General features: G+C 52.7%; 1 protein-coding gene and 1 long non-coding RNA gene across 3 annotated transcripts; one reads left to right on the forward strand and one right to left on the reverse strand.

The window, feature by feature from the left end:
- Nucleotides 1–250: 250 nt before the first annotated feature.
- On the reverse strand, nt 251–6,380 carry LOC125169500 (uncharacterized). Its single transcript, XR_007153703.1, has 3 exons — nt 6,308–6,380; nt 1,005–1,094; nt 251–386 (listed from the first exon to the last, which is right to left on the reverse strand). It is a non-coding gene; the product is annotated as an uncharacterized LOC125169500 (long non-coding RNA).
- On the forward strand, nt 5,516–9,752 carry PRPH (peripherin). 2 transcript variants are annotated; one of them, XM_047864891.1, is made up of 9 exons: nt 5,516–6,793; nt 7,152–7,212; nt 7,396–7,491; nt 7,896–8,063; nt 8,163–8,288; nt 8,394–8,614; nt 8,728–8,777; nt 9,023–9,102; nt 9,352–9,752. In XM_047864891.1, the coding sequence occupies exons 1-9, from the start codon at nt 6,252–6,254 to the stop codon at nt 9,418–9,420; spliced, it is 1,413 nt and encodes a 470-aa protein (XP_047720847.1). In that variant the 5' UTR covers nt 5,516–6,251; the 3' UTR covers nt 9,421–9,752. The 2 variants fall into 2 exon arrangements, with proteins under 2 accessions (XP_047720847.1, XP_047720848.1); XM_047864892.1 differs by having other exon boundaries at nt 5,518–6,793; nt 9,355–9,752.
- Nucleotides 9,753–15,116: the final 5,364 nt, after the last annotated feature.

Genomic DNA, 15,116 nt, shown 5'->3' on the forward strand with positions numbered 1-15,116 from the left:
AAGCTCATCCCAATCTTACCCCTTATGCTCTGGTTCTTTCCTCTGCCCAGGTGACAACCAAATACAACTCTTGATCTTTGATCCCAGATTGGGGGAAATAGCTATGAAGGACATCCTTGAGATAACTGGGGGAATTTGAACAGGACTGTATATTAGATAATATTGTTGCATTAATGTTAAATTTCCTGAGTGGGGAAATAGTACTGTAGGCAAATGTCTTTGTTCTTAGGAGATGCCTGCTGAAGTATTTAGGGGTGAAATATCATGATGTCTGAAACTTACTTTCAAAGGAATTGTGTCAAAATACTGACAACTGTAAGTCCAGGAGAAGGGTATATTGGGGCCTCTAGCAATGTTCTTTCAACTCTTCTCTGGGTTTGAAACTCCTAAAAATAAAACGGGGAAAAGACAGACAATTTAAAGAAAAAAAATCTTAATCCAGGAATACTCAAATTTTCATGCACATTAAAAATCATCTAGGAAGTTTGTTAAAATGCAGATGCTAGAGATTCAGAAGATCTGGTTGAGGCACTGGACACTGGCATCTGCTTTTTAACAGTCTCTCAGGTGACTCTGTCAGGCCCCCAGGCCATGCTATGAGAGGGAAAATTCACTTAGCATTCCATGGCCATAAGCTGCTCTCCTGTTCTCCAGCTGAGGGGTGGCTGGTTGGAAAGGTCAGGAAGGCAGATGGAGACGTGATTTTATGATGGGGCAGGACTGGAGATTGTGAACATAGTAGAAGATGGGGCTGGGGTGGGGGGCAGTGTTTGCAGGCAGAGAACAGAGTTTGCCCTGCTTCCGTGGCTTTTTGCTTGGGGTGGGGGCTGCTGGGGCAGTGCAGAGGAGGCTCCTAGAGACCAGGTGAAGAATAGAATCAGGGCTCTGAACTACTAATACCAATGTTGCTGTTCTATTTTACACAACCTTATGAATTTTTCTTAGCTATAGAAAGAAGGTGAAATAATTGTGAATTCCGCAAATTCCAATGTTGGTGAACCAACCTGGAGTCTTAGATGGATTGACTGCAGACATGTCATTCTAACTTCTGACCAGAAGGTGGCAGCAACACATCTCTTTATTTTCCAGACCACCTATCATGGGAAAGATTTTTTTTCAGGTGCCTCAGAGTTCCCTTCACAATGTAACTAACACTTATTTGACCTAGATCATATGCTATACTCCACAGACACAAAGGTGACTAAGACTCGATCCCTTTCCCAAAGATCATATTATCAGGGATGGGGGAGTCAGACCTATAAACAGATTAGTGCTAGTTTACTAGCTGTGTGACCTTGGGCAAATTGCTTAACCACTCTGTGCCTGGTTTTTCAACTGTAAAGTGGGAATCATAATAGTACCTATGTTGTAGGGTGATTGCGAGGATTAGAAATGATAACGTGTGTAAAATGTATACCACATAGGAAATGTTACCTATTACTATACGATACAGTGAGAAAAGTGATGGGATGGAAAAGATACCCAGAGTACTCCCTAACTGGGAGGAGCAGAGTCCCCAGAGGGAGATAATGGGGAAGGGATTCCACTCTGGTGCAGCCACTCTGTCAGTGGGGACCCTGTGGCCAGACCAGCCTGGGAGACAACCCAGCTTGAGAGGTGTGGAGCTGGACTCCTTCTGGCTAGGTTCATCTTGGCTCCTACAGGCCCAGAGCCCAGAACATCAGCAGGGCCTAACCAGCAGAGGGAGCCACGATTAGCCTGCTGTGCAACCTCAGACTGGCAACTTTGTCCCTCTGAGCTTCAAGTGCTACTAAGTGGTGGGGAAAGGGGACCACAGAAACCAAGGGATGGTACTGAGTTCCACATCTGGACACCACTGGAGAGTCAGCTGTAAAGTCAGCCAATTCAGGGGCAGCAGGGACTTGGAGCTAGGGGTGTAAAGAGGAAGCACTAAGAAGGCAAAGAGATCTTGAGGATGACATTGGACTTTCCCCAGGATGTGGAATGGAGGTCGAGCCGGTCCTACACCTCTGGAGGGCAGGGGGACCCCAGCTGACACTTAGTTACAAGTGAGCAGGGTTGTGACATTGCTCCCCCGTGTCTCAGCTTCCTCTCTGTCACATAGGGGGGGAAGAAGGCCATCAACAGTGTTGAGCACCTACTATGAGCCTCATGACGTGCTAATTACTTCATGTACAATATCTCACCTAGATGCCACAATGCCCAGGAAGGAAGGTGTCATTTTTCCTGTTTTACAGATGAAGAAACTAAAGCTCAGAGAGGACAAGTAAGTTGCCCAGTGTCGTGCAGCTAGTAAGTGCCCAGGCTGGTGGCCTGATCTCTTTTCCCATGACCTTTTCCGTCATTTGGCTTTAGCCTCAGTTGTCCACTCCCTTAGAAATGCCCTGGAAGTCTTATCATCCATAAATACCCCAGCTCCAGAATCACAAATTCATGCATCTTGCTCTCTGACATCCACTCCCCACCCTCTCGGTGCCTCTTTCAATTCCATTGTACTGTGACTGTTTTCTGGCCCTGCCTGGGAGGCCAGCTCCGGACCTCTTTACTCTCCCAATCTCCCACCCTCTTGCCCACACGCCCTTCCTCAACCATTTTGAGTCCGTGGCCTGTCATTCAGTAGCACTCTTGCCAGTAACCTCAACTTCATTGCTCACCTTCCTTGCAAACCTCTGAATGCATCTGATTGTCATTTCTCTCCAAGCCTTCACTGGAGCAGCGGAAGGGGGAGGGGTGATAATACCACTGACTACTACGTACACAGCACATATTCTGTGCCAAGTGCTAAGTGCTTCACATATTTAACTCAGTTTATCCTCCAACTCTATGCGGTAGGTACAATTCTTATTGTCCCCATTTATGGGTAAAGAAAATGGAGTGGGTAGAGGTGAAATCACTCACCCAAACTCAAAAGCACACAGCTAATTAATTTGAGGAGGCCATGATCAAACCCAGGTCTGTCCAGAGTCCCTGACATTGAGAAGAGATCAGCAAGGAGGTACTTGGCTCCTTCCACTCTGGGACCAGAACTGCTCTCAGCCACTAGTAGGGACAATCCAAAAGAAATCCAGAACCTCACTGCATTTGGCAGCTGACAAGATCATTTGAGAGATCCGTGATAATCATAAAACTAACTTACATTTCATCCATTATTCTATTATCCTAAGTGTTTAATCCTCCCAACAGCAATATGCAGTAGAAGTTACAATTGTCCGCGTTTTACTAGGGGACATGGAAGGACATTGTAACAGGCCTAAATTCATACAACACAGAATGTTGGAGTCAGATGGGAAGCTGGGCAGCTGGATGCCAGAGCCCTGGCTCTTTTTTCAAATTTTTGTAAAGTGTATTTATTTTAGAGAGACAGAGACAGTGAGAGTGGGGGAGGGGCAGAGAGAAAGGAGAAGAGAGAGAGAATCCCAAGCAGGTTCTGTGCTGCCAGCGCTGAGCCCGACTTGAAGCTCGAGCCCATGAAACCACGAGATCATGACCAAGAGTCGATCACTTAACTGATGAATCACCCAGGCGCTCCCAGAACCCTGGCTCTTAATGGTGACCCTTTCCTACCTTTCTTCTGGCCTCAAGATCTCCCAGGGCTGGCTTGTTCTTTCTTTCTTTCTTTCTTTCTTTCTTTCTTTCTTTCTTTCTTTCAAGTATGGTGGGGGGTTGCAGGGGTGGGCAGAGGGAGAGGGGGAGAGAGAATTGCAGAGCCCAATGCGGAGCTCATTGTAAGGCTCCATCTCATGACCATGAGATCATGACCTGAGCCAAAATCAAAAGTCAGATGCTTAATCAACTAAGCCACACAGGCGCCCCCTGGCGTAAGGGGGGAGGAGTAAGGGGTAAAAAAGGGGGAGGGATCTCCTCTGACTTGCCTGCAGGCCTAGTTCCCCCACCCAGGCCCTGGCCTTCCTTACTCCCTCCACAGCTCCCAGAGCCCTGCTGAGGAGGTCCTGGTCCCTTTTCCTCTGAGGCATCTGAGTGGTGAGCTGGGAGCTTAAGCAACAAAGGGGTGGGAACTCCCCTTGGAACTCCCTGGGCCCAGCCCAAGGGGCCTCTGCTCTACTCTCAAAGGCCCAGACCTACCAGCAGCTCCCTATAAAGGGCCAGCTTAGACTCCCAGTTTGCTCCCTAGGTACAGCAGGCAGAGACAGGGCAGGGCCTAGGCTGGAGTTGGTGGGACTCCAGGCCAATGGCAGCTGGGGCTCAGAGCCTAGGGTTGCAGCAGAAAACACCAAAGCTTCTACATCACCCCCTCCCCCACCCCACACATAGCTACCAAGCCCCCACCCCCAGCCCAGGCTGGACCCCACCCCACCCCACTCCTAGAAGTCAGAGGGGACAGGCCCAGGTTTATCCATCCTGTCCCCTCTCTCGCATCCTCCCTCTTCCCATTCCCCTGGCAACCAAACCAGACCCATCAAGGAGAAGGACCTGGCAGCTGTGCAGGGAGAGACTAATGGCCCGGAAGGAAGGAGGGGCCTGGAGAGGAGACGAAGGAAGGCGGTAGGGTTGTGAGCAGGCGGGCGTTGGCCCATCTCAGAGGACACACAAAGGAGGGGCGGCTCCTCTCCCCTGCAATGCCGAGGAGCTGGCTGGCCAAGGAGCCGCCCTCCTCATCCCCCACTGCCAGAGAGTCAGCCTGGAGTCCCAAACCTGCTTCCCCAGATGCCCAGCTCTTATCCTCAGGGCCAGTCGAGGTGGACCTGTCCGTGCTGGAAAGCCCTGGAGTCCCCGGCAGCAGCAGCCCCATGGCTCTTGGCAAACCCATCAGGCCTCAGCACCCTGGCTCCTGCAGACCATCTGAGCTGCCTCTATCCACTCCGGGGCGGCCTGTGCCTGAGTTCTGGAAGCCGCAGACATGCAAAGGCCAGACATCAGCCTTCACGATAACGGGGGTGGGGGAGGGCAGGAAGGGATGTGTGGTTGTGTGTGTGTAATGTGTGTGTACATAGGTAATGTGGCTAGCGTGCATATGCATCTGTGTGTGTGCACAGGCTTGTAGATCTGCTTTGGGACGTTCTCTCTCCTCTTTCAGTCCCTGGACCACTAGGGATGAGTACTTTCTCTTTCCGCATCTCTTCCCCATCCAGCCCCACCCATCCCTGGGTACCTGCAACTCCTCGATACTGGTAACCGGTTCCTGCCAGTCCATTCATTTCAGCCTTGGCAGCAGCTGCGGCCCCTCAGCCCCCTCCCCTTCCTACCTCAGGAATTGCTTTGGTTCCCGTAAGGCCCATGACTGAACAGCAGTTGGTTGGGGGAAGGGAGAATCCAGTAAAGCCAGACAGCATACAACTAGCTCCCTCAGCTCAGCCTCTGGCAGGACACAGACTGAGTGGGACCCAGAGTTGGGCCCAGCCACCCTCAACCCCCTCTGCTGTGCCCACCCTGTTGGGGCCTGGTGTAGGTCCAAGTTTGGGAGCTGTGTCTTTAAGGCTGAGCCATCAGCAGGCAACCCCCTGGCCAAGTGTCCAGAGGAGGGGGAGGGGAAGTGGCCAGTCCATTAGCGGCAGAGCTGGCGCCAGGCAGCAGCCCTCCACAGGGCCCTGGGGACTACGGAGGGATGAGCCCTTCCCACCCCCCTCAGCTCCCCCTGCCCTCCTGTCCCCCATTTCTCCCTGGGCGTGGTAGCAGAGGGGTAGCTGACAGCAGGTAAAAGCAGAGCCTAGTCTTCAGGGGACAAGTGGAGGCACAGGCCCTGGGGCCCAAGCCAGACCAACTCACCATCTACCTGAGCCATCTCCTCCCCACTCATATGCCAGAAGCCTGCCCTTTAACTTCCAGTCCTCCTATCCCCCCATTTTTTTTTTTTAACTGAGGTTTAACTGACATAACGTTAATTTCAGGTGGACAATGTGATGATTCTACATTTGCAGATCTCCGATTTTCGATAGCTCTCTCAGGCAGGAACCCCAGCTCCAGTCAGGCCCTCCCACCCAAGGCTCCAGCTCCGGATGCTTGCTGGAGGGTGCTGACCCCCAGCCCAGGCCTGCCAGTGGTCGCCAGGCCTGCTTCCTTCCCCGCTTGCAACAGGGGGAATCAACTAGGCAGGGCGCCAGCAAACCTAGGAGCGAGGGTGCGGCGCTCCTGCAGCTCCGCAGGGGTGGGGCATCCCCCTCCCCACATAGCCCCGCCGTCAGGCCAGTGGGAGGAGCTGCCCGTGCCCCCCCTGTGCCCGCAGGGCTATAAAGCCGCCTCGCAGCGGTCTGCGGCTCCTTCCCCGCTCCCGGACCAGATTTGCCAGCGGTGACTGCCCATCCTCGGCCACCATGAGCCACCCGTCGGGCCTCCGAGCCAGCGTCAGTTCCACCTCATACCGCCGCACCTTCGGGCCACCGCCCTCACTGTCCCCTGGGTCCTACTCCTATGCGTCCAGCTCCCGCTTCTCGAGCAGTCGCTTGCTGGGCTCGGCATCCCCTGGCTCCTCCGTGCGCCTGGGCAGCTTCCGCGGCCCCCGGGCGGGCGCGGGCGCCCTCCTGCGCCTGCCCTCGGAGCGCCTCGACTTCTCCATGGCCGAGGCCCTCAACCAAGAGTTCCTGGCCACGCGCAGCAACGAGAAGCAGGAGCTGCAGGAGCTCAACGACCGCTTCGCCAACTTCATTGAGAAGGTGCGCTTCCTGGAGCAGCAGAACGCGGCCTTGCGCGGGGAGCTGAGCCAGGCCCGGGGCCAGGAGCCGGCGCGCGCCGACCAGCTGTGCCAGCAGGAGCTGCGCGAGCTGCGGAGGGAGCTAGAGCTGTTGGGCCGCGAGCGCGACCGGGTGCAGGTGGAGCGCGACGGGCTGGCGGAGGACCTGGCGGCGCTGAAGCAGAGGTCAGGGGGCAGGACCGGGGCTGGGCGGCGGCCGTCGAGGCGGCTGCTCCTCGCTCTGCTCCCTTCCCCACCGGCCGCCGAAGGGCGTGGCTCCCCTTATCCACCCCAGAGTGTACAGGCAGCATGCTCGCCTGTGGGCTCTAAGACCCCTGCCTTCCCTCTACCACTTTGCTGACTCTCTGGGGAGGGGAGGGGGGAGTTACTATATCTAACCATCTCAGTCCGTTAGATAGTGGGCAAGTCCATCTGTCAGCATGAAGACCCCTCTTCAGAGTCTTGGACAGTAACCAGCCTCTAGCCCAGACCCTGGGGTGCGCGGTGACCCTACAATTCAGCTTCTGCCCACTCTTCTTGCCAGGTTAGAGGAGGAGACGCGCAAGCGGGAGGATGCGGAGCACAACCTCGTGCTCTTCCGCAAGGTGAGCCCGGGCCCCATGTCAACTCCGACTCCCCACCTCTGCCCTCGCCTTTGTACTAGGGTGGCATCTGTGGGCGCGAGGAGGCGACCAGAAACCTCTAGAGACAGGCAGGGAGGTCCTGGCCCTTTCTCAGCCTGAGCAGCCCCTCCCGGCTCTTGAACCCTCATTTCCACCCCCACTAAGGATGTGGACGACGCCACCCTGTCCCGCCTGGAACTGGAGCGCAAGATTGAGTCTCTAATGGATGAGATTGAGTTCCTCAAGAAGCTGCACGAGGAGGTAGGTGGATCCGACTGTCAGGGGAGGCTTCGAAGGTAGCAGGCGGTCTCGTTGGAGCTGGAAGGCAGGAGCTGGTTCAGAAGACTGGCGAATGGGGAGGAGGAATTGCCTGGGGAAGAGTAGTGAGATTCGCTGGGCAGACGCAGCCCCTCAACCCCCTTTCTACAGGTGGTTTGACTCCCACCCCTGCGCCACCTGGTGGCGAGCAGCGGAGCTGCACCCCATAAAACTTGGCCGCTGGCTTGGAGCCGGCCAGGGCGCAGACCGCACCGTCATATGCGCGCTGCACTCCCTGGCGCCCCCTTCTGTTCATTCGAGTGTTTCTTCTCTTTCTGTGCGCGGAACTGCGCGGCCCGCGTGGGATCCGCGCGGCAACCTCGACAACTTGTTGTCCTGGGCGGCAGGAGCTTCGAGACCTGCAGGTAAGCGTGGAGAGCCAGCAGGTGCAGCAGGTCGAGGTGGAGGCCACCGTGAAGCCTGAGCTGACGGCGGCGCTGAGGGACATCCGCGCGCAGTACGAAAGCATCGCGGCGAAGAACCTGCAAGAGGCAGAGGAGTGGTACAAGTCCAAAGTGCGAAAGCCCGGGAGGGTTAGGGAGAGTCGGGAGGCTGGGCGCTAAGGGGAGGGCGCGTCCCGTCAGCTCACAGCGGCACTGCCTCGCGCGCGGTAGTACGCGGACCTGTCCGACGCCGCCAACCGGAATCACGAGGCCCTGCGTCAAGCCAAGCAGGAGATGAATGAGTCCCGACGCCAGATACAGAGCCTGACATGCGAAGTGGACGGACTCCGCGGTACGGTGAGTACCAGGCTTCGCGCCCAGGCCCGGGGGGGGGGGGGGCAGGGGTAGGGTGGGTGGAGGATGAAGGCTGTTACCCCAATGGTGACCCTCTGGTCCCCCCAGAACGAGGCGCTGCTCAGACAGCTGCGGGAGCTGGAGGAGCAATTTGCTCTGGAGGCGGGCGGGTACCAGGCGGGCGCCGCGAGGCTCGAGGAGGAGCTGCGCCAGCTGAAGGAGGAGATGGCACGGCACCTGCGCGAGTACCAGGAGCTCCTTAATGTCAAGATGGCCCTGGATATCGAGATCGCCACCTACCGGAAGCTGCTGGAGGGCGAAGAGAGCAGGTGGGGGGCAAAGCTGCTGGAAGGTGGGAGTGTAGGGGACGGTCGGGATTGGGTGTGTTCAGGGAAGGGGAGGGGCTTGGGCTGAGTAACCGACCACTTGGCTTCGCTCCCAGGATTTCCGTGCCAGTCCATTCTTTTGCATCCTTAAGTATAAAGACGACTGGTGAGTCTCCTCCCATGCCTGGCTTCCAATCTACCTGTCCCCTTGTCCACTTCTGCCCTGGCCAGACTCTTGCTATGGCCCTGCTCAGGGATCGATTCTGTCCACGAACTACTTGAGTCCTGGTCTACATGCTACCCTACTCCTCATGTCCTGCCACTCCCCTCCCCCCACAGATGGGAGTGAGGGCTTAAGAGGAGAGAAACCCCAAGCCTCCTCTCTTCCACTCCTCATCCTACTTTTTCCAGTGCCTGAGGTGGAGCCTCCCCAGGACATCCACAGCAGGAAGATGGTTCTGATCAAGACCATTGAGACTCAGGATGGGGAGGTGAGATGGGCCACTTGAGCCCAGGATCCCATCATGGCACATATTATTTCTGAGCGCCAGCCTGGCTGCATCTTAGAGTATTGTAGGTTAGTGGTCCTTGGGGTGGCAGAGAGACAAGGAGATAGAGAACGTGGATGGACAGTCTGGAGCCTCAGCTGGTTTTGCTGGAGAAGGAGACACCATACTCCAAAAGAGATTGAAAGAGTGTGGTGCTTAATGGTTTGTGCCCTTCACATGCCTTGCCCCCAGCAGGTGGTGACTGAGTCCCAGAAGGAGCAGCGCAGTGAGCTGGACAAGTCTTCGACTCACAGCTACTGAACCCATTGGTCCAGAGTTTCCTGACCCTGCCCTAGGCCTACTCTAAGTCCCAGACCCTAACACCAGTACTGAATTAGTCCTCTCTCATTCTGCATGTGTCTAGGGGATGGCACAAGTCACCCCTTCCCTGGCCTGTGGCCAAGTGCTACCCAGCCAGCCCTCTCCCTGCCCTGACATACATATATATGACCTATATGTGCCCCTTATTGCGTCCTAGTCAGAGGCCAGCAATCCCCCGATCGAGTCTACTCCTACCATTATCCCATGACCAGTGGACTGGGCCGGGGTCTGAGTTTCGCTTTTGAATCAAATAAAACTGCTGTCAAGAGAAACCTCGCCAGTGCATTTGTGTCTGTGGAAGTGAGGGTGCCTGTGGGGAGGGGGCGTAACAGTATTTTCCCCTTGTCTCTGGTCATTTCTTTTCTGAATCCCGTATGTTGGCATCTATGGTCCTATCTGTACTTCTAGTTCTACGTCCGCTCCTTCTCGGCTTCTGTCTGCCATCTACAGCCCTGAATGTCCAAGTGCTTTCTGGGTGTGCCCTAGACCCCTCAAACTCAACATGTCCGAAACAGAGCTCCTCATTTCCCTCTCCACCATCTGCAATCATGTTCTTCCTTCTGGGTTCCCCACTCTAGAAGAAGGCACCACCAAGAACCGCTGCTGCCATATTAGAACTCACCTCATCTTCTGCCCCTTTCTTTTCCTCACCTACTCCCCAATTCTGTTCATGCCACTTCTTAACTCTTTCAAGTCTATTTCATTCTCCCCATTCCCTAGTCCAGGCCACTGTTATCGTTTGCCTGAGTTACATCATCTCCCTCAGTGGTCTCTTGCCACTGGCCTGGCCCTGCCACCCACCTAAACCTACTCAACACATTAGCCACGCCCTCCACTTGAAAACGCCTGTTTCTACATTGCCCTCCGACTCTACTCCACCCTGCCCTCACTTTCAAGTCAAAATCCACTTCTGAGTTTAAAATAATCCTTTTCACTCAATTATAGTGCTACATGCCAAGGAATAAGCCAGAGTCCTTGCTCTCAAGGAGCTGGTCGTCTGGGGTGGGGGAGAGAAACCAACAAGCAGATAGTTCCAACCTTGTGAAGAGTACTATGACTGGGAAAGAAGATGACATTGTGGGAACATGAAGAAGAGCATCTCACCCAGCCTTGGGGTTCCCAGCCACGGTTTCCCAAAAGTGACGCCATCACGCCGAGCACTGAAGAGCAAGCAGGAGTTGTTCAGCTAAAGCAGGGAGAGGAGAAGAATTTTCCAGGTAGGCAAGTCAGCCAGGAGGTAAGAGAGTACAGAACTATACTAGTTCTGTAATTCTGGAATGAAGGGTTGGAAGGAGGAATAGTGCTGAGGTTGGAAAGATGAAATGAGAGCTGGGTCTCAGAGGACCTTATGTGCCATATTGAGGCATTCGGAATATGTCCTGAGGAAAAGGGACAGAAAGTGGGTTTCAGCAGGAGGTGAAGTATTCAGATCTGCATTTTTAGAAGATCCCTCTTGCTGTAGTGTGCAGAAACCACTAGAAGGAGGTGGAGAACCAGGTCAGAGCCTGTTGCAGTGAAACGCACCAGAGGTGACAGTGAGCAGAGAAGGGGGTGGGTTTGAGAAGTATTCAGGGGGTGGATTCTGGAATACCCAAGGAGAGATTGACACTGTGGGTGAACGGGAAATAAATAGCAAAGAGGACCCAAGGTTTTGGCTTAAATCAGGCAGATGGTGGGTCTTTCACAGAAACAGGGAAGATTAGAAGAGGGGGAGGTGGGAGCCCAGATGACAGTCAGTTTTAGGCTGACTGAGTGTGAGATGCTATGGAACAGCCAAGAGGAAGAGTTGGCAGGCAGTTGGATCCACAGGTCTAGAGTTCAGGTGTGATGGGATGTTTTGAAATACTGAATCTATCAGGATGCATTCTGCTACAAGTAACATAATATCTCATTTTTTTAAGAAAAAAGAAAGAAATAGCTAGCGTAACAAGGAGCCAGAGGTAGGCAGGCTCTGAGGTTGGTTGATTCAGCAGTTCAAAGATACCATCAAGGACCCAAGTTCTGTCCAAAGTTCTACTCAGCCTTCCTCCTTGAAGCTTTGTCCTGTCTCTTCATGGTCCCAAGATGGCTGCCAGTAGCTACCTGGTGATGCTTCTCTCCTCACATCCAGTGGAGGAAAGAGAAAAGCCTCTTGCCCAGTATGAGATACAGTCCTTTCCTTTAGATTGTGTGGCTGAGGTCATTGGCGTGCCCAATCCTGGAGCAGTAACAGTTGCCAGGGAAAGCTACTGATGGGCTTGGGCTAATCATCTGATGCGGAGTAGCCGCTGAGGTTCATTTGCAACTTACTACCTTGGAGGAGACGTATCACTGCAGAAAAGCAGACCAAAGCTTTGGATTTCAATGTTCAGGATTTCAAGTGAGCACGATTTTAAGTTTGGCTACTTTCACATCTGTGGCTTATGTTTTGTACTGGATACAAAGAAGAGAGATTGAGTCGAAGAGAAGGGCATGAGACCTCCCTGGTATCCCACATGAGAAAGCATGAAACTACCTAAGAACAGTATATAAAGTGACAACAGAGAAGGGCCTCGAGGAGACTCCTAGAGTAGCAGTGGAAGAGAATCTTGACAACGAACCGGCAGAGATGGAGGAGGACAACTAGGAGAATGCGGCCTCAGGAAGCCAAGGCAAGAGAAGGCTTTTAGGAGGAAGCGGCTGGCAGCACCAGAGGATTCTGGGAATCCAGGGTTAGACAACAGTTCGAAAATCTGGGCTCTATCAACAAGGAAGCTGTTAGAGACCTCAGGGAGGGCTGCTTCAGGGCAGGGGGGGTGCCAGAGACAAAACGTGGCCGACTGATGAGTGACTTCAAGATGAGAAAGTGGAGAGCCGACCACTCTCTCCAGATATTGGAAGAAAGACCAGAAAGAACCAGAGCAAAGAAAGACCTGCGTCTGAGAAGTGAAATTTTGAAGAGAGGAGAAACGACACCCGTAATTTTCAAACCGTGCATCGTGAAACATTGTGATATAAACTGCTGGGTCAAGACCAACATTAAAAAAAAATGTTTATTTTTGAGAGAGAAAGAGAGAGAGAAAGCAGGCGTGAGCAGGGGAGGGGCAGAGAGAGATGGGAACAGAGGATCCAAAGTGGGCTCTGCGCTGACAGCAGAGAGCCTGATGTGGGACTCGAACTCGTGAACCATGAGATCATGACTTGAGCTGAATTTGGATGCTTAACCCACTGAGCTGCCCAGCCCAAGACCAACATTTTAAAAGGAAATGAATGGGTGTTAGGATGGGGTGAAACTTTTCAATGTATTTATATACATGTGTATCGGCTTGTCACATAAAACGTATTTTTTTAAAATCTTGGATTGTGGTAAAGACGTGAACGCGTTTAAATGCTGGGGAGAACTGGAAAGAAACAGGTTGTCATGAGTAGGCCCAACCACCTATTGAAGTGACACAAACTCGGACTTGGCTGTGATTGAAGAGTTTTAGGGAAACTCCAAATCCAATTCTAACCAAGGAGATCAGATGTTAACCTCCGGAAGACAGGGCTGGGATTTCGCTGTAATTAAGAAAGCTTATACCACATTGATTTTATTGTACTCAGCTTGTTGGAAGCAGGGAGATAGATCCATGACATCTATTAGAAGGTCATCTCAGAAGCAAGGATGTGGCCGCATTTATTTAGTAGTTCCTAGAGGGAACCGGATGTGGTGGGCGCGTGTCCCGGGGCCCAGGGAGGTGCCCATGACTGCAGCAGGGATAATTCCTCAGGGGCCACTTGCCGTGGGAAGGAGGAGTTCGGTTATCTGGGTCGCAAGGAACAAAGACTAATCAAATATCTCAGGCAAGGGGGGGTGAATTGTGGGCTTACACATGGGAACGAGGGGAATGAGAATTGCCGCTGCCTGGGGCCGAGTGGCAGTGGCTTCACAGGAACCCAGAAACAGCTGGGTGACCCGGCCTCCCAGGAAGAATAGACTCCGTAGCCCCGCAGGCCTCACCGAACAGAAGTGACAGGCCCCTCCGCAGCAGGAGCTCACTGCTCCCCGACGCAGGGTCCCTACTTCTTCCATTGCTCCTGTCACAATGAGCAAATGACCTCATCCTCCACCCTGGCTTTTGCTAACTCCTACTTCCTTCTTACTTCTGGTCTCAGTTGTCTTATGGCTTCCATGGCCTAATAGCGATTGCATGCTGACTTCTGGGACTTTCTTTGGTTCTGCTTTCTCTTCCTTTCACAGAAGATGCCCACTTCACCAGCCCTAACAGACTAATTGACATTTCCCATTCCCTCTCTGAGACGTACCAACAAATGTCCCAAACGCTGAGCTCTTGGGGCTGACAGGCTGCTCTCGTCCCCCATGCACTTCCCTTCCCACCAATTAACAGATGTTGACAAATGCATAAAAGTTGTTTTGATGCTTACGCGTGTTTAGTAATCCCGCAGCAAATATTTTTTAAACTAATGAAAGAATGTGAAAAGTCCAATTTTTATTTTAACTGAGAGCATAGTGATTAAGAATCTGCATTTCGAGGTGCGTAGGCAGCTCATTTGGTTAAGTATCTGACTTCGGCTCAGGTCATGATCTCGGGGTTCATGGGACTGAGTCCCCAGTTAGGCTCTGTACTGACAGTGCAGAGCCTATGTGGGATTCTCTGTCTCTCCCTCTCTCTGCCTCTCCCCCCCCTCTCTAAATAAATAAATAAATAAATAAACAAACATTTTAAAAAATTCAAAAGGGGGCACCTAGGTGGCTCGGTCAGTTGAGCATCCACCTCTTAATTTTGGCTCAGGTCACGATCTCATGGTTCATGGGTTCAAGCCCGGGTCGGGCTCTGCACTGACAGGGCAGAGCCTGCTCGGGATTCTTTCTCCCTCCCTCTCTCTCCCCCTGCACGCACACACGCAGGCATACACACACACACACACACACACACACACACACACTTTCTTTCTCTCTCAAAATAAATAAAACATTTTTAAAAATTAAAAAAAATAAAATGGGATGACAGATCTGTGTTCCTGCTGGCAGCTTTAGAGAAGCCTTTTCAGCTTCTGAAGACTGCCCACGCTCAGCGGCCTGTGGCCTTCTTCCATCTTCAAAGCCAGCAATCTCATCTCTGATTTCTGCTCTGCTTATCATGTTCTCTCCCTCTCCAAGCCTCCTGCTTCCCTCTTATAAGGATCCTTGTTATTACACTGGGTGCACCCAGATAATCTAGCATAATCTCTCCATCTCAAAATCCTTAATTTACTCACATCATTAACATCCCGTTTGCCACATAAGGAAGTACTCACAGGTTCTGGGGATTGGGATGCAAACAAGGGAAGGCATTATTATGCTTACCACAGTCTGCCCTCTGGCCTCCAAAGATTCATGTTGGTCTCATACGCAAAATATATTCACCCCGTTTCAGGGTTCCCCCAAATCTCAACCCACTGCAGCGTCAGCTGAAGAGCAAATTCTCATCTAGATGTCATCAGCCCGAAAATCTCAAATTCATCACTGAAATCATCTAAATTAGGTATAGGTGAGGGAGGCTCTGGGTGAAACTGATCTTGGGGAGAATCTCCTCTCCATCCACAGACTTGTGACACTAGAAAACAAGCTACCTGTTCCTAAAACACAACAGCGGGATGGGCAGAGGATAACAGCTACAGACATTCCCATTCAGAAA

Source organism: Prionailurus viverrinus, chromosome B4 (assembly GCF_022837055.1).
Source record: "Prionailurus viverrinus isolate Anna chromosome B4, UM_Priviv_1.0, whole genome shotgun sequence".
Classification (NCBI taxonomy): Eukaryota; Metazoa; Chordata; class Mammalia; order Carnivora; family Felidae; genus Prionailurus; species Prionailurus viverrinus.